This window comes from Manis javanica, chromosome 14 (assembly GCF_040802235.1).
Source record: "Manis javanica isolate MJ-LG chromosome 14, MJ_LKY, whole genome shotgun sequence".
NCBI classification, from domain to species: domain Eukaryota; kingdom Metazoa; phylum Chordata; class Mammalia; order Pholidota; family Manidae; genus Manis; species Manis javanica.
The window spans coordinates 8,278,513-8,305,668 of record NC_133169.1 but is presented as its reverse complement, the minus strand read 5'-3'; the positions used below and the strand labels follow the sequence as shown (position 1 = coordinate 8,305,668).

At 40.6% G+C, this 27,156-nt stretch overlaps 3 protein-coding genes across 3 annotated transcripts; all 3 read right to left on the bottom strand.

Annotated features, from left to right (window-relative positions):
• Nucleotides 1-2,214: 2,214 nt before the first annotated feature.
• On the bottom strand, nt 2,215-3,219 carry LOC108399837 (olfactory receptor 6N1). The gene has a single exon (XM_017664853.3). The coding sequence runs from the start codon at nt 3,217-3,219 to the stop codon at nt 2,215-2,217; it is 1,005 nt and encodes a 334-aa protein (XP_017520342.3).
• A 6,514-nt stretch (nt 3,220-9,733) lies between these two features.
• On the bottom strand, nt 9,734-10,576 carry LOC108399858 (olfactory receptor 6N2). Its single transcript, XM_017664873.3, has one exon. The coding sequence runs from the start codon at nt 10,574-10,576 to the stop codon at nt 9,734-9,736; it is 843 nt and encodes a 280-aa protein (XP_017520362.3).
• Nucleotides 10,577-21,697: 11,121 nt separating this feature from the next.
• LOC108394486 (olfactory receptor 10C1-like) lies at nt 21,698-22,657 on the bottom strand. The gene has a single exon (XM_037024000.2). It carries the CDS (start codon nt 22,655-22,657, stop codon nt 21,698-21,700), a length of 960 nt encoding a protein of 319 aa, XP_036879895.2.
• Between the last annotated feature and the right edge of the window lie 4,499 nt (nt 22,658-27,156).

Genomic DNA, 27,156 nt, shown 5'->3' with positions numbered 1-27,156 from the left:
TGGTATGCAGGATATACATATAACTTTATAGATAATGCATACCTTATATATCTGTGTATAACTTACATGTTATGTATAATTAAAGCTGAATTATATATCAGATAATGATCATACATATAATTAGGTTTAAGTTCAATTTTCCCCCATATCCTTATTCATTTTTGCTTGGTATAATTTCCATTTCTTCCAGAGATACGGAATATGTTCATTTCTTCCCATTTTTTTCTTCTACATGTTTCAAACCTATGTTGTTAGTTGTAACCTGGGCAAGAGTGGTACATTTTTGGTGAAATTTCCTTATAATACTTTAGAATTTCTCTTTCTATTGCTGCAAATGCTTGTCATAAATTATATTTTGTTTGTTATGAATATTGCTATACCAAACTTTTTTCCTTTTTTTCCATACTTTGTGTATTTGTATGTTTAGACAGATATCTTATCAACAACAAATAGCTGGTTTAGAAAATCTAATATGATAATCTTTGTATTATAATATTTAACCATATACAATTAATCATTTGCATATTCTATGATTTAAATGTTTGGAATTATTTCTACTAAAATGCTTTTCCTGGATTTTTTTTCCATTCATTCCTCTCTGATTTTTTCCTTCCTGTCTGTCTCAAATCGGACTGATAAAATTTTCTATTTTTCTTTCCCTACAAAATTTTTTCTTTCCTAGTTTGGAAATACATATAATAATTCTCTTTTTAGTTCTTCTATCTATGTAGATTTAAATTTCCAGTTTTGTAGAATAGCTATAACTACGGCAACAGTTGCTTTCATAAAAAATGGCTAATTTGATCCTTTAATCTTCACTTAAATGTAGCTTCCCAAGAAGAGAGCATGTATGCATTTTATTACTAGTTATCACAATTTTAATTTACTAATCGTAACTAATTATAAATTAATTGTAACTTTAATATCCGTGTCCTCAACACTTTTAAAACATCCTAAGGGCAGGGATTCAACAGTATCTATTTTGTTCATCATTTTATGTAGGGCTTAGCACTGCACCTGATACACAGTAAGAGCTAAATAAATGTGCTGAATTAACTGGAAGGATGGACAACTTTAAAATGGTAGGAATACAAATACTTTGGGATCTTATCAGAAAGTTATATAGAATTGAAAGTTTTCTTATAGTCAACATTTGATCCTCTACCCACAGTAGATATTCAAATGCATAAATAATATTTAATACAGACTAATAATTAAATCCTTATATTTCTCCTATGTTAAGCTATAGGATTATTTTTTCACCTAATTTTCATACATTAAGGAAACAATTAGCTTGAAGTGAAGTAAAGAAGTTGTCCAGTGTCAGAACTAATCCTATTTCTTGCCAGTCGCTCAACTCCTATACTTTGATACTTTATATTGGGAATAGAGGTTATGACCACTAAGACTGACATACAGAACTGGCCAGAAGTACTGCAAACTGCCCTCTTCTCACTAGAACTCCTTCTGCTACTTTATTCCTTCCTTATGGTGAAAATTATTCAGAAATTGTTTTTGATTAATTATATTTTCCTGGATACTGTTCTGAGATTCAGAGCAATGATGACAGGAACAAAATACATATTTATAAACACATCTTACTATCAGTTATATGCCAGACACCACACCGTGGTGTACAGATGTTCACCAAAACAACTTTCAAGAAAATATTTTTAACAAGTGATGAAATTAAGACTCAGAGAGTTTGAGTCACTTTCTGAAGATCATGTAATCATGTAAATGGCTGCATGAACTAGGATGTAAACCCAGATACATGTGATGTCAGAAAACGTGCTTTTCTTTACCACACTAGTGTTTTCCATTTTGATACATAAATGAGTAGCATACATGAAATGATTGTAAACGATACAGAAAAAAACCTTAATTTTTTTTTCTAAAATTTAATTAACAAATATCATTGCTTAAAATATGACAATATATTTCTATTAAATCACATGAGTTTGAACAACATATATATATTACAGATAAGACAGAGATTTGACAAAACTCCGAAGTATGGTATACAGACATCTGAGATTTGAAAATCACTGCACTGTGCCATGTTGCTGGAGAGAAAAAAGGACCTTTTCCAGTCTCTGGTCTCAAGCTGCGTGTGGCTCCAGCAGATGGTGTAGTGGTTCCATTAACACTGAAAGCCCATCAGCACTTTCCCCAGTTAATTCCCCTGTAGAAAAGCACTGAATGCTTGATTTCTCATCTGTGGTGACTAACAGCTCCCAAAGTCACCTCGGCGCCACACCTGACCTGCGCCCTCTGCCTTCGCTCCAGGATCCCTGACCTCTTTAGCTGCCTCCTCATGGCCTCCTTGATCTCCTTGTTGCGCAAGCTGTAGATGAAGGGGTTGAGGAAGGGTGTGAGCACCGAGTAGACCACCGCCAGGGCCCGGTCGTAGTCCAGGGAGTAGCTCTTCTTCAGCCGCACGTACATGAAAAGGATGCTTCCGTAGAAGACGAGAACCACAGTGAGGTGGGAGGCACATGTGGCGAAGGCCTTCCTCTTGCCCGCAGCCGAAGGGGTCCTGAGCACGGTGCAGATGATCCGCACGTAGGAGCTGAGGATCAACAGGAAGGTGGCCAGGATCTTGCAGGAGTTGATCACAAAGTCCACGAGGACATTGATGGCTGTGTTGGTACATGCCAAGCTCAGCACAGGAGGGAAATCACAAAAGATATGCTGGATGTGACTGGGGCCACAGAAAGGGAGACGCGAGACCAGGGAGACTTCAGCCACTGGCCCAGCCAAGCCTCCCAACCAACAGCCAATAGCAATCTTGGCACAGAGCGCTGGGGTCATGCGGGTGGGGTAGTGGAGGGGCTGGCAGATGGCTAAGTACCTGTCATAAGCCATAGCTGTGAGGAGATAGCACTCAGTAGCCCCAAGAGAGTGAAAGAAGTAGATTTGCAGGAGGCAACCGGAGAAAGAAATGGTCTTTTTCTCACAGAGCAAGTCCGACAGCATCTTGGGGATGGTGACGGCTGTGTAGCCGAGCTCCAATAAGGAGAGGATGCTGATAAAGTGGTACATGGGTGCGTGGAGCTGGAAGTCCAGGCGGACCACCAGAAATATCAACAGGTTTCCCAGTACAGTAGTGAGGTAAATCAGAAGTAACAAGACAAAGAGATAAATCTGGGCACCCTGAAGATGGGGAAAACCCAGGAGGATAAACTCTGTCACCTGGCTCCGGTTCCTGGAGTCCATGGCTCACTAGTCACACCCCTCGAATGTGAAATACGGAAGGACGAAGAAAAACGTCAAGCCACAGAAGCCCTAAGAAGCAACCCTCAAAGTACTTTTGACCTTTCTCGCCCAGAGCAAAGTGTCCCCAGGAAGTGCTTTAAATGCCAGAGTTCCAATCGCCACCCCATCCCCACCACACAGCCTCCCTTGAGTATCTGCTTTCATAATCAGACTTCAAATGTGTTCTCTGATTACACAGCCCATTTACAACCCACCATGATCCATTCTGTAACCCACTTATTTCGCTTAATGGGCTCTATATAGACTTTAGAAATATGTCTTCCTCATCCGAAGTATCACTTAGGTATATTCCTTGTCTAAGGTACAAGTTATCATTTATGCTGATAGAATATTGGTAGTGTATGGGATATGATTACATTATTTAAATGATGTATTTTTATTTCTGATTTCGATTTATTTTCTTCCACTTTCTGAATATGAAAAAATCAATCCTCTCACCCCCGGGTCTGCGTCCTTTCCTTCTGGACACCCAGATCAAACGGCATCTTTCAGGGACACTTAGGGTAAGGATTTCACTTCTTTGGATACTGGTGTGAATCCCAGCCAAGATTAAGGGGGTTTAAACAAATGAAAGAACCGTAGGAGGCAGATCTCTCTCTGCATTTCCTCTCCCCAGAACTCTCCACTTCACCAATACTCCCTACCGCTTTCCCCTTTCTACCACTTTTTTACTTCATTGAATCATTAAGAATACTTTAAATGTATCAAATATTCCCTTCAATTCATAAGAATAAAAGATCTTTTAATTCCACCAAAAAAAAAAGTAGGTTGAAATATCAGGATAAAAAGAAACACTCAGCACCAAACTTTATATTGTCCTTATGTTTCTCATTTGATACCACCCAGTGAAAACTAGGATCTTCTCACCCATGAAGGAGTCCATGCCATGGGCTCCCCGACCAATGGGCATCAAGCGTCTGCCTGGACTGACAGTGCCAGGAGCTTCTTGCCCCATAAGACCCTTCTCTCCACTGGCGACAAGCTTCAGTTAGATAATTCACTTCCTTTCATTCATCTGAAATCTGAGTTTCACCCATTGTCTTAGTTTTGCTCCGTGGAAAAATCCTATTGCTCTAGCCCAGATTCATACTTTTAAATATTTTCTGCATCACCGTAGACATTTCACTGTTTGCCACTTGGGTCTCTCTGTTCAGTTTTGACTCCCTTGGTTGCAGTGTGCCCTCACTGGACCATGATTTATCCTAAATCAGTCTATAGAGAACTAACCCATTTTCTGGCTCAAGCGTTCCCTCTTCCCTTCACCAGCAGAGGTGAACACCAATCTTCCCAGCTTCTATATTCCCAGTACTATTTCCTCAAGTTTCCTCCAATTATGTCCTGTCCTGTATGGCAGTTATTTTTCATGCATATGTTTTATCATCCCAGAGCAACTCTGTGAGATTTCTGAAATCAAAGAAACTTCACATTATGTCTTACCTGCCAGAGTGCCTAGCACAGTACCTGGCACCCTGCAGTTGTGGCTAATGAAAAAAAAAAGATAGTAAAGATGACTTGCACAGCTCCTTAGCTCACCAGCTACTCATGTCCCCCCACTGGTCTCCTGATATTGGAGTCAGGGCTCTTATAAAACCTACCACACATAGAAATTAGCATTTTTCTTACTTAGGTCTTTTGGGCTCATATTTTATTTCCCTTACTCCAAAAGCTTTTAGAACCAATCCCTTTGCATTTTATTTTCTAGGTTCCACAGTTGCATTATCCATAGTTCTTAACTATTTAGGCATAGGGCCAAAGAACTGGGGGTTAGGACGGCAATTTTAGAGACATCTTCTGTGTCTTCACTTTGCAAAAGAGGAAACTGGGATCCAGGAAGGGGAAACGACTTGCTCAAGATCCCACTAGTTAAAACATAACCAATTCACTCATTCTGAGCCTCGACTCTTTACAATAGCATTTGGAAAGCAGAGTGCGTGTGTGTGTGTGTGTGTGTGTGTGTGTGTGTGTGTGTGCATGCACACATGCTTTCTAAGTGGTTCTGTCTTCTGAATGGCGTGTCCTGTGGACCTGAATTTTCTATACCTCTCCCTACTTCTGAGGGCTCTAAGTTTCTCCCCAGTGCTCAGACCAGACAAGAACATGAGGATAAAAATGTTTTACTGACAAAGTCCTTACCCAGAGCCTGATGGTGAGGAGAACTCTGCCAGGGCTTGGCTTTGGCAGCCCAGACACCCTTAGAGTCTGGAGCTGAAAGAGAACTTTCTGCCCATGTCTTTCCTCTCCTTTACAGCGTCACATCCAGGCACTCCTGGGCCCTGGAAGAGTTGGAGTTTCGCACTTAATGAAACCTGGGGGAGTAAGTTAAACCATGAAAGATTCCTCTCCCGTGACCTATATTCCTGAAAGGGTTCTTAGAGAGTCACGGGCCCCTGGGCCTTCTGAACAGCCACCTGGGTTTGCTGAAGCGCTCTCTCAGGAAGGCAACCGACACGCACGCAGGTCATTAGCCAGTGTTCCTCCAGCACATGTTGGTTCACTACAAGAATAACAACCAGTACAAGCTGAGATAGAACATCTCTCGGGGGAATGATTTTTGTTAGAAGTAATTGGTGTGGGAGCTCTGGGTTCAAACGCGTTCCTGTGCTGTGGGACCTGGGAGAAGCTTACACCTTCCCGTTATGATGGGATCTTTCCAAGACGTGACTGGCCTTCTTGGACCCTGAGCGAGTGAGGACGGGGACAGGCCGGGGGCACAGACACTGTCAAGGCCGACTCCTAATCCTGCGTTTTTGCTGCTCTCTAGAGCGGTTTTATCTTTCCTCTCCTGTTATCTTGCTCTTCAAAGAGCCCTGCCTCAGGAACTTGGATTGAAATCTCAGCTGTTCTTCCAGCCATTTATGCAACATTGACTACATAATTGAGTGCTTGAATTCCCATATTCCATATGAAGAAGATATTACTTTCCTCATAGGAGATGAACAAGTCAATGTGATAATGAATGTGGGAAAAAATGTAATTACAAATTATAATATATTCTGTGAGAACTCTTACATATTTTTCACTTTCCCAGCCCCACCCAAACCTTCAAGGTTTTTCATCCAAATTTTTCTTGAAGGTTTTGTTTTCCCAAACTGTGTTGCTAGGGTATTTGGTTTTTTGTGTGCTGTAAATAGGATTTTAATTAATAGTTTAATTTTGGAGTCAAAGTGTTACTTTATTCTTTGTTATTGATAGATTTTAACTGGCAACTTCATTTACTTCATGAATTTAAATTTATTCAGATACCCTAAATCTCTCTAAGCCAATTATGGGCTAAATAATCATTACTCTTTGCTTAAGTTTTCCACTCTTCTCTATTTCATTTTATTTTATTTTCTTCTATTTCATTTTCAATAACTTCTTTTATGTGAATTAGAATATGCTCTGTCTTTGAAAGCTCTCCATGGACTCTGTTACCTTCTCTCTACTTGATATCTTAGCTCTATTGGTGTGTGGCTAAATGTTTAACAACAGGCTTTCCCCCAACAAAGATTCTCTTCTTGGCCAAACTCCAGCTAAGTTCCTCTAAGAATTCTTCTTGACTAAGTCACAATCTTACCTATGAAAACCAGAGACCCTCAGCACAAACGGCTTAGCCGCCCCTACCCAGTGGCCCCCGCACATTTTAGAACCTGAACAAACGCAACATAGTTTTTACAGCTAAGGTCTCCATCCCTAGTATGATCCTAGCAATTCGATCTTTCATACATTGCTCATCAGAATGGAAAAGCATGTGTCTTCTTTGAAAAACTGGAAACTTTTTATAAAATTACACATTTATCATGTGATCCAGAAACCCCATTATTATATCCAAATGACATCAAAATATGTCAGTGTTTTAGCAGCTTTATTAGTAGTCATCCCAAACTGGAAATAATTCCTGTGTGGCTCAGCTGAGAAATTGATAAATAAATTTTGCTTATCCATGCAATTGAATACTACTCAACAGTAGGATGGAGTAAACCACCGATACATACAACATACAGATGAACCTCAAATGCATTCTCCTATAGGAAAGAAGCCAGACTCATTTAGCAAGGGTAATATTCAGACTACATTTATATGATATCACAGAAAAGGCAAACATTTAAACTAAAAATGGATCAACAGTTGCCAGGGGCTGGAAGTCAGGTAAGATTGACCACAGAGGATAATGACATGGAGGAATTTGTGGTGATTGTGGTGATAGAATTCCTCTGTATCTTCCTTGTAGTAATGGTTCTATAGCACCATGTGTTTGTCAAAACTCTGAGGCATTTACACTAAGAAAGTGAATTTTCATGTGTGTGTGCATATGTGCATACTTAATTTTAAAAGGGAAAAAAAGGAAAAAAAATTTTAAGCAAACTACTTATGCTCCCTAAACATAATTCATAATTTTTTTTTTTACCACTGTGCCTTTGTTAATGCTTATTTTACTTAAAATTCTTTAGGTTTCAATCTTGGTAAGAAAACTTCTACCTTAATACTTAACTAAATTCCTACCTTTTCCTTGAAAATTTCCTGATTTCTCAAACTAGTAATGATTCTGCTGAATTTTTTTTTTCCCTGACATTTCGATCTTCCCTGCTGTTGATAAAATAAATTGATACAGTCACTTTAAAAGTTGTCTGGCAGTATTTCCTAAAGATGAATTTATACATATCCAATGACCCAACAAGTCCACTACTAGATATATACACCCACCTGAAATGAGAACATAAATTCACTGAAAAGCATGTATAATAATGTTCAAAGCAGTGGTATTTGTAATAGTCAAAAATTGTAAATCACTACTATGTTCATAAAAATAGCATTAAATTGTAGTATATTCATGTAATAGAATTTTAAACAGAAATGAGAATGAAAGAGCCATGACTGAATAAGGCCACAAAGGCCTTCATGGCCACAAAGGACAAAACAAAAAAGTAATGAGTTAAATAGGATTTTAGAACCATATGATGTTAGTAGAGAACATCACCTAAAAATAGCTTACCTACCCACCACAGTTTGTGAAAAAAGAAATAGAGATCTAGAAAAGAGAACTGAATTTAACACATAGTGGCTAAGTATGGGCTAGTAGTCAGTATTACTCAAAGAGATTTAAAAGACAGATGTGGGACAAGTTGAGGTTGGTTGTATATAGAAGAAAGAGGTGAGTTCAAGTAGAGTAGATCAAATCACTGTATGAAAGAGCAGGTTCCAGAAGTGATTAGAGTCAGGGGGGAATCATTGAAGATCAAAATATGTTAGCAATAAGAGTGGACAGCATTCATTATATTTTTCATCCTTTAATCTTTATTGAATACTCACCATGTTTAGACACTTGCTAGATTCTGGACATATAGCAAGTAACAAAATTGGCATAGTTTCAGACCAAATGTAGTTTATAGACTTGTAGGAAAGATTGACAAGTTATATCCATCTATATATCTATCTATATCTACATCTATATGATCTATATCTACATACACATAAGTGTGCATACACATACAATTTGTGATGCTTATTTTGAAGGAAAACAAAACACAATTCAAAAGAAAAATACAAATAATATAAATTGGATGGCATTTGAACAGAAACTACACATTTAGAAGGAGTGAACAAATAAAGTGTTGGGAGGAAAAATAGAGCAAATTTCCTGAAGCCATAGAGATCTTAATGTATTTGAAGAACTCAAAAAGTTCTGGCATTGGCAGGGAATTTAAAGCCATAGGAAAACTCCAAGCATCTAGGAAAACAGGACAAAGGAGACTGAGAAAGACAGATAAGAGGAATAAAGCAAAAATCAACAGATAATGATGATATGGAAGCTGTAAGAGACAAACCTTTTTAAGAAGAAAGAACTAGTGTATCAGGTGTATCAAGAATTCAAAAATAAGGAAGGACAAAAAGGGTCTAATAGGCTGGGCAACACTGAGGTCATAATAGCCTTGGCAAAATATTCGTTGAAAGGTCTGAGCCAAAGTCAGATTGGAATGGGTTGAAAAGTAAGTAGGAAGTGAGGAAGAAAGACAAGATTGTATCATTAGTCACGTCGAGAGGTTTAATTGGAAGAGTGAGCAGAGAGAAGTACACCTCTGGTTGGCTGGGAATATACGACCAAGGAAATGTTTGTGTGCTTGTTTTTGAGAAGGGAGATGCTAACGCATTCTTAAATGCTGGAAGTACTGATGAAGTAAAAAGTGGAAAGCATAAAGATGTAAGGAGACAGAAGAAAAACATGAAGAAATAAAGTATTTGGGAAGGAAAGGGAAGAGAGATTCATAGCGTGTGTGATGATGGGAAGATTATTCAAGGTCAGGGCAAAGGTACTTAAAACTTTTATGAGCTCAACAATGAAGTGGAGGAAGGTCACTGGTAGGAAATCAGGGGCGCACGGGACTAGCTCTCCCCGCCTTCCAGAAGATAGTCTTCTTGACGGCCTGAAGGAGTTCCCTGTTACGAAGGCTGTAGATAATCGGGTTGACGAGTGGCGTCAGTCGGAGTGGATTACAGCAAGTGTCCGGTCAAGGCTCAGTGAATAGCTCTTCTCCAGGCGCACGTACATGAAGATGATGCTCCCGAAGACGAGGAGGACCACGGTGAGATGGGGGGCGCATGTAGAGAAGGCTTTCTTTCTTCCTGCTGCTGTTTTTATCCTCAGTACAGCCCCAATGATTCTCCCATAGGAAACCATAATAAAGAGAAAGGTGATGAGGATGATGAAGACATTGACGGAAAAGTCCACCAGGACATTGGTGGATGTGTCCGTGCAGGCCAGGCTCAGCAGAGGTGGGAAGTCACAGAAAAGGTGTTGGATTTCATTACAGCCACAGAAGGGAAGCTGGGAGACCAGGATGACTTCGGAAATGGGACACAGAAAACCACAAGCCCAACAACCGGCAGCCATCCTGCCACAGAGAGTTGGGGTCATGATTGCAGGGTAGCGGAGGGGCCGGCAGATGGCCAGGTATCGGTCATAAGCCATGGCTGTGAGAAGGTAGCATTCAGAGGCCCCTAGGGAGTGGAAGAAATAAGTCTGAAGGAGGCACCCTGCAAAAGATATAGTCTTCTCCTCACTGAGAAGATTAGCTAGCATCTTGGGGATGGTGGAGGCTGTATAGCACAGCTCCAGGAAGGAGACAACACTGACAAACTGGTACGTGGGTGTGTGCAGGGCTGCATCCAGTCGTATGACTAAGAAGATCAGCAGGGTGCCACACATCGTGGACACGTATGCCAACAGCAGCAGGGCAAAGAGCCAGCCCCTGACATGCCCCACCTTGGGGAATCCTAGGAGCACAAATTCAGCCAGGCTTGAATGGTTGTGTGGCTCCATGGGAGGCTGAGGTGGGAAAGGAAAGGAGAAAAAAAGCAGATTGAGGTATTGAGGTAACTGCCAAGTCCAACTCAAACCTTTATTTCTCTTTATTGCTTTTTTTTTGTCCAAGGCAGCCCTTTAGTTTTTACTATTGCTGCTGCTACTATTACTACTACCCTAAAAGTAATAATAGCTGACTCAGAGTTCTCACTATGCAGCAAGCATTTTTACAAGTGTTTCGTGTTCAATATTTTACTAAATTTCCAATGAGATAAATACCATGGCTGTAACTGTTTTTAGAGAACAAAAATCAAGCATAGCAGGAATGGGGAGGTCATGAAACATTTCTATTTCACATAGATACCATGTCACAGAAACAGAGTTTGGACTCAGGCGTTCTGACTCCATGCTGTTCGCCTCTGTACTAAGTGTCCTCCCCTGACACTCCATCTCCTTCCCTAAGTCCTCGTTTTTCCCTCAATCGAGTCTCAAAGCATGAATTTTGCACATGAGATTAATGCAATGGTAAGTCTTTTCTTACTGTTCGGTTCACCCCCATAAACATTTATCAAAGACACATGTGTCAGGCAGAAGAAATACAGAATTCAACAAGGGGCGGTCCCTGGCCCCCAGGAAACTTACAGCCTGAGTCTCAGGGGAAGCAAGACACGTCAGTCAGTCACTCAGTGTACCTGAGGAGATCAGAGCACTAGCAACCTAAGGGAGGGGCTGGCTTCCCAGGCCAGGATGGCCTGGAAGGCTTCTCGGAGGAGGAAGCTCCTGCGCTGAATGTCCAGGAAGAGTAGGGGTTAGTTGGATCCAAGAGAAAATAAACACCTCAGACAAAAAATACATGCGCAGATACTGAGCAGGAAGCAGGGAAACCCACGTGTCCGCGTGCTGCAAGGCCACTGGGAAAGGCCACCTGATGATTTGGGACCTTATCCCGAAAAGAGTGGGGAGCCGCTGAAGAGCGTTCCATAGACGAATGACACCGTCAGACGTAGATTTTAAAACATGGCTGACAGCTAACTGGTCCAGCCTCAAGCTCAGAGATGAAGGCCTGTGAATTCGCCTTGTGGGTCTTGCTGATGGAAGATGAGAGGGGTGGTTAACAACTCTAGTTGAGAGAATTCAGACTCAAAAACAAACCTGATAAAGTGGCATAAATTCCACACTATAAGTATAAGTGGGGAATACAGAGCTAATTAGGTAAAACCTCAAAAAAAAAAGTATTGGACATCCTAATTGTTCTCAAACACTATGTGAAGCACATGCAAAAAAGAAAAGAAACCATCATAGCAAAAAAAAACCTGCAACGTGACTTTAAATGCATGAAAGTGGCAGCCAGTGTCATTCACGCTATGCCCTTTGTACAGGGCACCGAATTTGGAGGGGGCTGTCCCACTTCTAGGCACCATGATGGCAATCTGCAGTCTCTTCCTTATTTTTGTTCCCAATACTTGGCATAATGGCTGTCACATTAAAGGTATTCATTTAAAAATAATTGTTTATAAGGAAAATTCCCCACAAGTGTTTCACACACTTAGAAATTTTAATAACACTTAATAAAACAAGAACTCAGATGCCAAACCATGAAAGAAGAGAATGAGATTAAATAGCTGATTGTGTAGCTCTGGAAACAAATGAAGGGCTGACATACCCTTATTATGAAACTGGTAAGTAAATTAGAAATAAAAGAAACCAGATAGACACAGCTACAAAATGAAAAGTTGACATGAAACAGGCTAATATAATCACAGTAAAAGAATAAGGATCAGTTACAAAATAATCAATATAGAGGACAAAGATGATTTAACTTAAAGATAACTGGTACCTCTACAAAGATACTCAATGATAAAAACTCAGTGAAAGAACAACTTCTCCTTGAAATGGGGCAGGAACTAAATCTGTGGACCGAAAAATCATACCATCGTGAAACAAAAACTGATGCACAAGTACCGAAACCCAGGTGTTAATGTATATGCATGTGTGCATATATAGAGTATCAGCTAAAACTACATTATATAGCATATGTAACATTATGTAGTACATGGATTTTTTATATTTTTTCTTCTACATGGTAAAAAAAAAAAGTCAAGCTGGTCTAACAGTTCTCAGCAACAACTATTGCCAGAAAATAAAAGGGGTATCTATAAAGTTCTACAAGAAATAAAAATATGACTGAGGCATACTATATCCTACTAAATTATCTTTGAAGTATAAAGGCAAATTTTTTTAACATAAAAGAATTCAGGGAGTAGGAAATCTGCAAGTCCTCCTTGGAGAACAATTAATGTACAATTAAATCCAACCAGTGAAGACCTGAACAGAGAATCTGGGCCCAATAGGTAAAACCTACCTACCATTCAAAACTACCACCATTCAAAGGCAGAAGATGCACAAAGCTCTGAGGGAATCGAATTTAATATACCATTGCTAACTAACTTCACTCAGGTTAAGAGCAAACAAGCCACCTTAGATATTTTCACTTGTAGCTGTGAATATACCATTTGACTTAATCCTCAGGAACAAAAGGCTCCATACTGCTATCAAAATTTTATTTCCCCCAAAATACAATTAGGCATACAAAATGATCCTCATGTAAGCCTTATTCTTTTATACTCCCATAATACTGCTCACCAAAAGATTCTGTTCCTGTATATTACCACAACAATGATTTAGTAATATATTTCAGGAGCATTAAATAAATCCTCATACATTTTGACCCAATAAATTAGCTTCTAGGAATTTGTGTTAAAAACAGATATAGACACAAATTATTTCACTCACCTGTGGAGTATAAGAACAACGAAAAAGCTGAAGGAACAAAACAGCAGCAGAATCACAGAACCCAAGAACGGACTAACAGTTACCAAAGGGAAAGGGACTGGGGAGGATGGGTGGGAAGGGAGGGATAAAGGGGAAAAGGGGGCATTATGATTAGCACACATAGTATAGGGGGTGGGCACAGGGAAGGCAGTACAACACAGAGAAGACAAGTAGTGATTCTATAGCATCTTACTGCACTGATGGACAGTGACTGTAATGGGGTGTGTGGTGGGGACTTGATAATGGGGGGAATCTAACAACCACAATGTCGTTTGTGTAAGTGTATATTAATGATACCAAAAAATATAAATAAATAAATAAATAAATAAAAGAGATATAAGCAAATATGTATGCTTATTATAGTCTTTACAACAGCAAAATTTTACAGGGAATACAGACCCCAAAATAAAGAAATAATCAAATCATGGTATATAAAAAGAATATTTATATTTTTCAAATTGTGACATCAGAATATGAACACAATAGAATAATAGAAGAAAAATGAGAGTTCACACACATATGCTAAGATTCAAACTTATTTAAAAAATGTGTACATGAATATAAAAGATACTGGAAGGAAATACACACTTATTTTTCCTGGATTGTGGTTTTAGAAAAATAATTTATTCTATTTATCAAAAAAATTATGATGAAAAATTTAAAGAATACAGTAAATACAAATTAGAGAAAAAAATATTCTCCTAACCTATGCTATTCCAAAATATTATTAACATTAGATGAACATATTTCCAGATCTTTCTGTATGTATACAACTTCATGTGTATAAGGTATGTAACAATGAAAAATGACTATATATAGATCTACCTTTAAAATTTTTTTAAATCGCTTAATCAAATAAATTAATTCAACAATTTAATAATCAGTGCCTCCCTCCCCCTCAGTACTTTCCCTTCAACTCATGCCACTCACCCAGATCCAAACATTGCTCCCAAAGCCAAATGCCCTGCAGTGTAAATAAACTTCTGGGTTTAATATTTTAGGATGCGAAATTGACCCAACGCAATTAGGGTTCAAGGCTGTCTTCGCAAATCTCTTCTAAAGGGACTGTGCATCCACCTCTCCAATTACAGGTGACAAATACAGTAAAACAAAAATCTGCTTTGTTACATTTCTGGCATCTATGCCCCCTCCCAACCATTTGCATCTGGTTTGCGCCTCTTTCTTTTTTCTCCGTCTGGCAACTGCTTCCCATCCTGCAAAGTCAGGTCAAACGTCAGCTCTGTAGAGAAGCCTTTCCTGACTCCCTAGGAAAAAAGTTGCTTAGTCCTTCTTCTGTGTCCTCATAACATTTACCAAGTCAGCTTAGCATACTGTCTAACCTTTATAATGAGTGTGTCTTCCCTGTATTGCCAAGATATTTGAGCGTAAATGCAGTACTTCACTGATTTTTGTAGATCCCTCTACCAAAGCCTAGAGCAATGAGCATAACCTGTGAACTCAATGTTTCTTGAATGCACTTGACCGTTTTGTAGGCTGAGTGAAGTTCTGTCTTTCAGTGGCACCTTGGCACATCCTTCTTGTTGTCCTCCTGGCACCTCAAACTCTGTATGCCTAAATAAACTGAGCATCTCAAATGTTGTCTTTCCTCCTTTCCCCAAATGCTGTTGAAGAACCCATATTACTCTCATGTACCCAGAGAAATTAAATTCAAGAAATATTTTTGATGGTCTTTGGTGGGTTGGCAACTGTTATTGAGGATGTTTTATCTTTCCACAAATTAGCTTTTCTGAAGCTAACTGCAAGTGCAGGTCGAGAAGGTCTTGTAAACATGGAATAATTTCAGGGACACTCATGAGGCTTCTGGATCATAAATCCTTACATCACCAAGAGAGCCTGCCCATGGCTCTTTCTAGGTGAAATCTTTTCAAGTACAGTTGCTAATGAGATGATGTAACTCCTCATTAGACATTCTTAGAGCCCCTGTGTCATGAATGACTTCTCAGAAACCTCTACTTTCTGCCATTCATGCCAGCACACAGCCAGTCTGTGGCAGCATGCAGAGCAACTTCCTGTCAGCATATTCAAAGCAGGTATCAGCCAAGAATGGGGAGGATGGTGGATAAGATGGCTTTTAAAATCTCTTCCAATCTGGCACTCTGTGATTCTCAAAACTAGACATTCCAAGCCCCAGGTATTTAAGTCACCTTTCTACTAAACCACCTCTGATTTCAAAATAGTAGATTTTCAGATCCTTTATTTTTGGTCCCACCCTTCAGATCCCCAGTCACTATAGCTAGCATAGCCCTCTGGTCACCTGCCAGCCACTGGACATCATGCAGTATCAGCTGGTGTCTTGCCTGGCTTGTGTATATATGGGAGAGCAAGATGGGGTCTTGAAGCCTTTCCTCCTCTTCAGTGAGTGCCATCCCCACAGGGCAGCCTCCCCAGAGCTCAGCCTGGCTGTTTCAGGCCACGAGGGGCACAGGCAAGGGAGAGACCTCCAGCCCCAGAGGCAAGTGACAGACAGGCTCAGGGTCCTTGGAGGGCACTTACTTGCACAGAGGCCAAGTCAACCTTCCACCACCTGGAGCCAGAGAAGCTGGTCCCCAAATTCTTGCTCTCTCATTACCCCTTCCTCGGCATCCACCACTCTCCCCATCTCCAATGACTTCTTAACACGGACTCTTGAACTCTGGCTCTGAAAACATGACCCTCAACCCTCCCGCCAGTCTTCCTGTAGACACATGAACTCACGTTTCCTTGTCTCACTTCACCAGCCCAAAGGGACTTTGTATTCTCCCTTATCTTTTCAACCAACCATTTTTCCTGATCTTGTGCCTGATCCAGCCCAAAATTGCTCTTCCTTTGAGAAGCCTCTTGGTAGGTGCTGCCTGTCTTGGAAAAAAACAAAAACAAATACATGGGTTTTGGAGCCTCAAAAACCATAATTTCAATCCTGGCTTTAATGAAATACCCATTTCCTGGGCCTTTGCTAGGTAACCCATATCATTCTGAACACAATGCATGTATTAATTAATGTGATCCTCATAATTACTTTTTGGGATTGGTGCAGTTGTTATTCCCACTTTACATGTGAGGACACCGAGCACAGAGAGTTTAACAATGCGCCCAAGATTACACAGCTAGTTAGTGTCTGCGTCCCGATTATGAATGTAAGCACTCTGACCCCAGAACTTCTGCTGATCACTTCTAAGATTAGAAGTGTTGATAATGGTTTGAAGAAACACAGTCAAGGCCACATAGCCACAAATGGTACCTTTTTCAAGGCTTGTACCCCTGATTACCATTCCTTACCTATGTGCCATTAGGCAGGCTTGTATCTCTGAATCTACAATTTCTCCTGTATAAATGTGTGTTGTGAGGGTTAAGTGAGAGGAAATACAAAAAGTAATTATATTCGTTCTAAAATATGTCCACACACATTCTTGCTTCTGGTAGTAGGTGTAGAGCAACTATTTGTTAATTTAACTCCTCTAATTAACAGTGTAACTACATCTAAGTTACTGAACATCCCCCAGCCTATTTTCTTCACCTTTAAAGAGGGAGTATTTGGGTTGCTTTGAGTCCCAAATGGTATGGCAGTGCCCTGTAATGCATCTATGGTTTAACAAAATTGGGTTTATTGGCTTTCCACAATGAAGGTGATCCCACATCAGGCGTGCTGTGGAATGTTTCACAAAAGGGGTGTCAGAAAGGAGTTATTCTAGCATGTGGGCTTGTGTTAGGTGATTTAGGGTAGTATAAAAGGAAACAGGGTGTGGTCTGGATTGGATCTTGTCAGTTCCTGGAGATAATTCTGTAAGTGGGTATCTTGAATAACATTTCTCTTACTCCTGTGTTTTGAGGCTGCTTCCATTCATCATGATTCCTGAAAAGATATCTTTCCCTATCCCAGAAAACACTCTTCCAGCCAAAAAGTCTCAAGTACCTGTAGAGCAAATGGGTATTCTTGTACGTGTTTTCTCTTACTGGGACTTTAATGCTATCTAGAAATATAGACTTTTATTTTAAAATTTGTATTGAAATACAGTTGATATACAATATTATGTTGGTTTCAAGTTTACAGCATAGTGATTCGGCAGTTATGTACATCATTAAATGCTCGTCCCAACTAGTGTGGTTACTATCTGTCAACATAGAAAGATGTTACAGAACTATTAACTATATTCCCTATGCTGTACTTTCATCCCTGTGACTAATTTATATTATGACTGAGATTTTGTGCCTCTTTGTCTCCTTCAACTATTTCACCCACCTGCCCCAACCCCTCTCCCATGGTAACCACTAATTACTTCTCAGCGTCTATGAGTCTGTTGCTGTTTAATTCAAAATACAGACTTTCAGAGCTCCATATCCAACATGTACCTTCGAACTTTTAGGCAATGCCCTTTGAATGACTCCAGCAAACGCTGGCGAGAGAAGTGATCATAGGGGGAAGGTCATATATGCCCCCTTTTGAGGAAGGAAAATAAAAATATCAGAATAGCCAGCCAATTCAGAGTAAAATAATCAATATGTGAAAGGAAATTGTAGAGCCATCACTTGGATCTCAAAGCTTGTTTAGAAACTCTTATAAATATCTTGATTATTATTAAGAGGAGAAACATAAGAATGCAATTACATAAGCCCCTGGAAACCAGACAACTGTGCATACTGATCAAATTGAGGCAAAGGTCTTAGATAAGATTAATGTTAAGTCTGCCTGACAGTCTAAATAAACACAGATCACGTCTGTTTTGCTTCTGCAAATTCAGGGTAAAAATTAGGATTATATTGCAATTCATTTTCATTTTGCACAGAAAACATAAACATTCATTTTTGTCGTGAGTTCTAAAACATTACCTAGAAGGTTCTAAGGATGTCATAAAGCATGTCCAATATGGAAGATTAAGAACGGTTCATAACTTGTATTTGTGGTTAATATTCTCAAATGTATCTCAATTTGGTATTTCCCACCCAAAAAAAAGTTTAGCCTTTGTTTTCCAAGAAAAGAAATTATAAAAATTCAGAATAGTTTTTAATTTCTAAAGTGATAATCATGTTTACTTTCTCCCTTCTGTTCAAGTTTGTAGCAATCTAAAAAAAAATTTAAGTTCTTTTGAAATTTTTTAAGCTGAACATTATGTGGAGCTTTTTATAACCTGCAGCAAGTACTCTATAGTCGCCTGTTCAGGATTCCAAACTCTGAATATTTTTCAACTTCTCATATGGATTTAATATACTCCCACATGGCCTATTTTAGCTCTGTTTCTAAAAAGCCATTAGAGAAAAACTTCTCATTCAAAATAGTTATTTACCACATAAACCAAAGTTTACATTATAATTTCTTCTAATACTTTCACCTTCATAGGCCACTGAGTGTAACTGCATTATTTTATGCATCCGATTCACCTGATATCTGGTTGAAACCCCCCATTACCCCTATATGCCACCTTTTCTCCTTTTTCTTGAATGCCATGCCTGTTCTTGACCTTGGGAAATATTTCACATTCCATGAATACTACTTTTGGAATTGTATGAGATTTGTTTTACCACTAGGTTAATTCAGAAGGTGACTTATTTTTCTAATATTGATTTCCCCATGCATGAATGTGTTCTACCTCATCATACTGCGTACATATATCAAAACATCAGGTTGTGCACCTTAAATACATTAAGTAGTCCCCCTTTATCCATGGGGGTTACACACCAAGAGCCTCAGCAGAGGTCTGAAGCCACAGACCCCTATATGTACTATTTTTTTTCCTATACAGAGATACCTACAATAGTTAATTCATAAATCAGGCACAGTAAGAGATTGATAACAACAATAATAAAACTGAACAATTACAACAATATACTGTAATAAGATTTATCTGAATGCTATCTGTTTCTCTCTCTCTCAAAATATCTTATTGTACTGCACTACGCTTCTTGTGACAATGTGAGATGATAAAATGCTTGCGTGATGAGATGAGGTACGGGGAATGATGTAGACATTGTGACAACAGTATAGGACCTTCTGATGATGCATCAAAGGAGGATCATCTGCTTCCAGAAGGGCTGACCATGGGTCACTGAAACCATGGAAGGTGGAACTGTTGATAAGGGAGGACCACTGTATATTGTGAGGTGATCACCATGATAGAGCTAATTAAAATACCCACCACTTGACATAGTTACTTTCCTTTCACATATTTTCTTTCCTTTTGCTCTCCTTTTCTTTTCTTTCTTTCTTTTTTTTTTTTTTTTTGGTAAGAACTCTTAAGATCTACCGTTTTAGCAATTTTCACATATACACAATACAGTACTGTTAACTATGATCAACATGCTACACATTCGATCCCCAAAACAAAAGGTACAAAATTTCTGTGAGCCTTATTTTATAGCCTAGCATTTGTTTAATTCCATGTGTGCTTGAAGTTTATCTGTATTCTAGGTACCTTTGGTGGGTGGGTCTAGTTAACTATTTTATTTAAATCTTTTATATCCTTACTTAAGACTTACCTGCTGACTCTATTATTTGCTGAGGGGAAGGTCTTCAAGCATCTTATTATCATCCTGCATGTGTTAATTTTTCTTATATTTCTCCCACCTGATTACCAAGAAACCCTGAAAGCCACAGACCTCCTCCAACTGGACAAGTCCCCTGTGCTCCATAGCAGACAGCAGAACACACAGACCACCGGGCAGGCGAGCCCCCGAGGGAAGGAGCTGGGGAAAGGGCTGGACTGAGCACCCCCAGTTCCTCCTCCAGGCACACCAATCAGACTAGATCAGTGATTCTCAGGCTTGCTGCAAATCACCTAGAGACTTCTGAAAACACAAATTGCTAGATTCCACCCTCAAAGTTTCTAATTTAGCAGGTCTTGGATGTACATTCTCGTTAAAACAAAATTCATTATCTGTAATTAAGATTTACCTTCAAGGTGATTTGTGAGCCTCATTTATCCCACAACTAATCAATGCTCCCATATTCAGGGCAAGCTCAACAAGGTTTAATGTCTTGTTTGCTAAGTGAATCAACAAATTAAAGAAATTACCTATAATTGCTTATTTTTAGAACTTTATGACTGTAGAGAACCAAGTACCTTTCCAATAATGATTCTGCAGACTTATATAAATTATGTTTAAAAGGATTGTCTCTAGCTAGCCTACACTTATGTGAAAAGTCATAGCTGGTTCCTGGGTTCATACAGGCTCTAAAACATCCACAGTTGGCAGGAATGGTAGGGCGGGTGAAGGCTCAGTCGGTGGAATCAGACACTCTTTGAAATGCTGTTCATTCCTTTTGTTCAGCAGAGCTAAAATTTTCCAGTTGATCTGTATTCTATGTACCTTCAGTGGGTACATAGTGATTCTTTACCTACTAACTGTGGAGAGATGTTTATCCATTTTCTTGCTGTAGGAAATTAATAAGATGGACAGAAAATATTCAAGTATAAATGGTATGTGTGCAGAAGAGATTACAAAATTAGGCAGGAGCATGGTGAGGTCTGTGAGGTGGGGATCCCATTCCTACCTCCGGAAAGGAAAGCAGCGATGTCAGAAGGCCTCAAGCAGAGAGGCTGTACAGAGAAAGCCTTGTAAACCCCATGGCAGGCCATGTTCTCCATGGTATGAGAATCACTCGATGGAAAAGATAGGCTCCCAGAGTAAGTCCATCACTCACCAGATGTGCGTTCCCACCTACTTCTCCTGGGTGGTGCTCGGTTAGTACCACAGAGTTTCTGCTTCAGGTGAACATGGCAACTTAGAGGCCAAATGGTATAGAGATACAATGGAATGGGCTAGAAACCTTGGTGCTGTTCCCTCCCTAGCCTATTTCTAAATTCTCATGTAACTGGTTTGTTAGTTCTCACCTACTGACTTCAGTTTATCTTCTGTCAAGACAGAAGGGTCTTGGCCAGATGCTTTCTTAGGCCTGCCTAACTCAGAAGGGGCGCAACTCTGTGAATTCCTGGTGACATTCGCCTAGTTGCAAATGGTGTTTGCTCAATGGAAGTCTTTAAAAGGTGTAGGTTGGTTTAACCTGACACTTTGGTCTAGTCTAATTGCATTACCACTATAAGGCCATCTTCCCCATCCCAAACCGCTCCCCACAACAACAAAAGATTGACTTGAGAAAGGAGAATCACAGGTTTGGTTTCTGCTATTGTTGTTTGTACTCCCCACAAGATTAATCACAGAAGCCATATTTATCCATATTCTACAGGCTTCCCAATTTGTCTCAATCCAAGACTCAGTCCATTTTAATTGATATCTGCAGTGCGTTTGACAAACTGGCTATTTGATTAGCTGATTAACTAGCCATCTAGATCCTACAGTTAACAAATGTAAGGCCTATTAGTCTACAAAGCCTCGGGGTCCTTTCAACACAGCTCTAAACCTCTGCGTGACCCTCCTGACTGCCTCCTTCACCTCCTTGTTACGAAAAGCATAAATTATGGGATTGAGGGAAGGGGTAAGAAGGGCGTACACCAAGGCAATCCGCTTGTCTGTGCCCTCAGGGCGACTCCCAGCTGGCCCCACATACACAACGAAGGCAGAGCCAAAGAATAGAGTCACTACAGTCATGTGGGAGGAGCAGGTGGAGAAGGCCTTGGCACGGCTGGCAGCTGAGGGCAGCTTCAACACAGCCCTCAGGATACCCCCATACAGGCCCAAAATGAGCACAAGATTGCATGCGTTGAGCACGCCAATCACTACAATATGGACCTGAGCATGCCAGCCTGTGTCCACACATGCCAACCGCATTAGGGGCGCCAGGTCACAAAAGTAATGGTCCACCTCTTTCAAACAGAAGGGCAGTGTGGCTGTGAGGATGGCTGGCACAAGGGCAGCTGAGAAGCCAGTCCCCCAAGCAGCCCCTGCTAGCCCTAGCTGCACCTTTCTACCCATGAGTGCATGGTAGTGGAGAGGGCGGCAGATGGCAAGGTAGCGGTCCAGCGCCATTACACCCAACAGGCAGCACTCCGTTATGCCCAAGGAGTGGAAGACATACAGCTGGGCGAAGCACGTGGCTGCCGAGATGGGGGAAGGCCCTCGGAGTAGGGTGTGCAGCAGCGTGGGCGCTGTGGTGCTGACGTACCAGAGTTCCAGGAAGGAGAGGACACTGATGAAGAAGTACATGGGCGTGGACAGGCCAGAATCTGCCTGGACCAGGACGATGATGAACACGTTCCCTGCCAGGGTGAGGAGGTAGATGCACAGGGTCCCCAGGAACGCGAGAGATCGCAGGGTCCCAGGGGTCGTGAAACCAGCGAGGGTGAAACTCTGGGTCCATGTGTGGTTGTCATGATCCATGATTTCTGGAAATGAGGGGTGAAGACAGAAGATTAACTACTTTACAATTCTTCCTGAAAATATTCCACAGTTCCAAAAGTATAGAACATGAACCTGAGAATAACCTAAATGTTATCAAAACAACTCCCCTCACTTTTCAAAAGACTAAGTGAGGACCAGAAGCCAGAAGGCTTTGCATAAGGTCAGTCCATTGCTGACACTTGGAGCAAACCCAGGGTTCCTGCTACACAGCCTAGGATGTTTCCAGCTGTATGGACTGTGGCTCCAGAGTCTCAGAAACCAGGGTTTTCTCCCAGGCACCCCACCAGGAAACAGAAGAAGTAGTAAAATTTTCACTCTCATCCTGATAAAATCCAAATGAAATGTCCCACAGTTCCTCAAAGCACCCACCTGTACCCAACAACCAGTTTTGTTAACTGTGGATAAAGGAGACATATATTTTCTAAAATATGACCATTGAGGCTCTCTCAGGGAGCTTGTCTGGAATTCAGGAATGTTCTCAGCAAAAGGTGAAGGATGAACAGACAGGAGAAGAAAGAAATGTGGAAGCTCTGGGAAGAGTCCCTGAGCTCAAGACGGAAGGGCCCAGTGAGGAATGAATGAGTGACACGGGTCACATTAGGAAGGATCCCAAGGGGAACAACGAGCTATCTACCAGGAAGTCTGGAAGGGAACGGGGAGTGAATCAATGATGTCAGGACAGGTCTAGAAGGGCTGCAGCTTAACATAAAGCACGTTCTCTTTCTAGAGAGAAATTGGCTTTCTAAACGTGCTTTGCCACTAACTCAAAAAATGAACACTGAGCCTGGCCATTCCTCCTCCCTTTTCCTCAAGCTTCTCTTCTCTCCAATGAAGAAATGTAAATAGATGCCCTATAGCTCTTCATAGTCATGGTAGCCTGTGGTTCCCTAAAGCCTCTGAAGGACGTTGGCGGCGGAGGGTGGACACAGGTGATCTGCATGAGTGCCCCAAGAGCGCTCTTCCCACACATCTGTTGGGCATAACCCAGGAGCAGCCAACGGCCGCCCTTAGCCCCCGTCCCCGGCCTTCCTCACCTCTGCCGCGCCACCCCTGCCCATTACCTGTTTGGGTGGCATCAGGACTTGTAGCTGCATCGTCCGTGCCCTTTCTACATCAAACACACTCTGCTTCTCATGTCTCGTGCTCCTGGAGATGTCGGCCTCCCAGGGGCTCCCTGCTGGTGTCCCCTGGGGCTCTGGGATGTGACTACTCTCAGTAAGGGTTCCTCAGGGGCAGGCAGTTGGGCACAGGGAAGTGGAGCAGATCAGCTCTATTTCTCTAATGACTATCTCAACCCTGCAACCCTGCGTGTGGGGCTCTGGAATGCCATCTCAGGGACACTGCCTCCTGTGGGTCACTAGGACTTTTTGCAAGTTCCATATATACAGCTTTCTGTGGGGAGAGACCACCCAGCTTGCACAATCTTGTGCACACATGCAGAGAAACACCCTGAACCCCCAGAGGTGTGTTTCGTCTTTTAAAAATTCTCCTTGCATGGGAATTTGTCATCCATCTGCTTTTCCAATCACCCCTAACTTCAGCACTTTGTGAGCACTGTAACACAGGCACGGCTGTGCACTTCAATTCTGTGGTGTCCACCTCTGTGCCTCTCACCACATCTCCACCTTCATCAGGTCCTCTGGTACGCATCAATGGTTCAGCCATTGTTTATTGAGTACCTAATACACGGCTCCAAGTCCGCTATCCAGGACTTATTACCAAGGACTTCCTCATGAGAAATATCCACTTTTTCGTAATCACTTTTATTTATATTCATACCCTCAACATTTTCATCAAAAACCCTGAGATTAGCATCTGAACTCTGACCTCAGCTGAGCACCATCTGCAAGCCTGTACTGGGATGATTATGGAATCCAGAAAAGTAATAGAATAAAAACATTTTTCCATTGGAAATAATACATTTGAGTCATTCAGAGATCCAAAGGTACTTTTTTTTCCAGAATCAAAGGTGGAGATGAGACAGTTGTGAACTTAAATTTAAGGTAAACTGGTAACCATGAGAGATGAACGGGTACATTGACATTGTGAAAAGGAAATCATTGAACATTCTGACATTCAACTGGAGCAGCTTCCTGCAGAGGCTGAAGATTTTGAGCAAGAGGAAAGAAGGTATCTGCTTCTGATAGTGCTAATGTAACTTCAGGATTGGAAGAGTCTCTTTAAGAAAGAATTCTCAAGTATTTGGACAATCAGAGAGCTCATTCAGTCTCAACCAGCACTGAGCCTGCATCCCGCCTTGTCTGAAATACCTGTCCTTTCCTCAGGATGGATACTTGCAGCTGCCCGTCCACTAAATTACCATACCCTCCACAGCCCCAAACACCAAAAGACTCAGTTTTTATTCTTGTTTCATGGATCTGTATAGATTAGCCATCTATGTAGACTCTTCAAATCAATAACTGTGACGGACCCAGAGTGGCCACTTGAATACTTATTTTTACATCTCTGTATAATCACATCAGTTCGGTATGACTACAGTCCCCTTTTTTGAGCTAGACTCTGAAACCAACTAGCTTCTTCACTGGTAATGTCCAGTTGTATATGGGGATATCTTGGCATTAACTGAGTAGATTAGAAGATGATCACTGTTATTGAAATAGCTGAGCACGGGAATTTCAGGCACTGTCTAGAAGCAGTGGGGCAGAAGTCAGAAATCTATAGTAAAATGCTGAGGACTTCGAAGTACAAGTGTTGCCTAGCCAAGAAAGTTGTTCCTTCTCCTTCATCTCATCACTTCAGGAGAGCGGGCTAAGCTAGCACTTCTCCTGCATCAGGAATGGACTGAGAGAAGGGAACAAGATCATGCCTCCATCAAGTGGTCCATGATTCGGGAAGAAAGACGCCTTCCAGAATGATCTGTGCCTCGACCTTGTTCAGAAGCTCAGGTATCACTGATCATGGTCGAAAAAAATTCATACTTGTTAGAAAAGGATGGATGCATAAATTTTTAAGTGATGGCATTGAAAATGATTTTAAAATTTTATTCATCTAAACATTTTATGTACTACATTTCTATATAATACTCTTTAAAAGAAGATTATGAAAATTGTATCAAGAGAAATATGGGAAATCACAGTCACTCAGTTACTCTTTTATTTAATACATACTTTAAATATCTTTTATACCCAAGAGTTACGCTAGGAACTGGGGAAAATGAGATGCATAAAACACTATCCTTCTCCTTAAGATGTTCCTATAGAATTTGGAAGAAGTACTCTCAAATCATTCAATTATATTACAAATATGATTTTTAAATATAATTTCAATCTCATACACAATGAGATAAATTTCAAACTTAAAACTATAATGAGATATTGTTTCTCAATTTTCTTTATTTACAAAGGTCCAAAAGTTGGAGAACACACCTTATAGAAGCTGCTGCAGAAAAACACCCTTTCATCTTTTGTTGGTGGAAGAACTACATGGCTTAATCACTTTTGAGGAAAATTTAGGAATATTCATCCGTATTTCAAATGGATTTGCACAATGACCCTACAAATTCCTTGGAATTGGTAGGCACATATAGAAAATGATCTATATAGAAGGTTATTCATTGTAATTCTGTATTTAATAGCCAAAGACTTAAGCAACTTAAGAACCCTTCAACAGAGGACGAGTCAAAGTAAACATAATGGAATACTACAGAGCTAATTTTTAAAATCGGAAAGCCCTCTCTCCAAGGAAATGGAAAGATCTCCACGAATTCCTATTGAGAAAAAGAAAAGCATAGATAGAATATATAGCATGGGGCCCTATGCTTAAGAGAGATTATAAAATATTCTCATCTTCTGAGTTTGTCTGTAGACCACTAAATTCCGTGATTTTAGAAGAGACTCAGACAACACCTTTACCGCTGCAGCCAATTCTTGCCCCATTAGGAAGTAGATTATTATTTCTAACTGCCAGCTCGCTGCCTGGTAGGACCATCCTCCCGTCCATAGAGTTAGCTCTTCTCACATGATCACCCCGGATCACTAAATTCCACCTTGAAAAGCTTTCTCCCATGGCTTCTGACTTGTATCTGAAACTTACACAAATTATAATTGTGGTCTCCTTTTTGCCAACATTCCTGTCCAGGTCCCTGATCTCCGTCCGGGAACCCTGTATTGGCATGAGCCCCACCGTCCGCTTCCGTCTGTCTTCTTTCTCTCAGTATTGCACTAAGTCTTCAGTTTAACACCATATGCACTGTGTCCCTGGGTTTTTTTCCCCCATCTTTGTGGCATTTCTTCCTCAGTAGACTGAGATGGAACCAAAGACATAATTCTTTTCTCTCTATGTGTTTCAACTCTGATAACCCCAGGACTATGTCTTGTTGAGTGGGTATCCGCATCATGCTTGACAAATGATCTGATTGATTCTTTGTTGGTATTTACTTTTGCTCTAAACAGATGACTGCCTAACTAGACAGCTAATTCCTGTAGTTGTCAAGAAGTTGGGCTATCACGATAGAAACT

Excerpts from the sequence above, each read along its gene's own strand:
- LOC108399837 (XM_017664853.3), bottom strand. The coding sequence starts at position 3,219 with ATGGACTCCAGGAACCGGAGCCAGGTGACAGAGTTTATCCTCCTGGGT.
- LOC108399858 (XM_017664873.3), bottom strand. The coding sequence starts at position 10,576 with ATGGAGCCACACAACCATTCAAGCCTGGCTGAATTTGTGCTCCTAGGA.
- LOC108394486 (XM_037024000.2), bottom strand. The coding sequence starts at position 22,657 with ATGGATCATGACAACCACACATGGACCCAGAGTTTCACCCTCGCTGGT.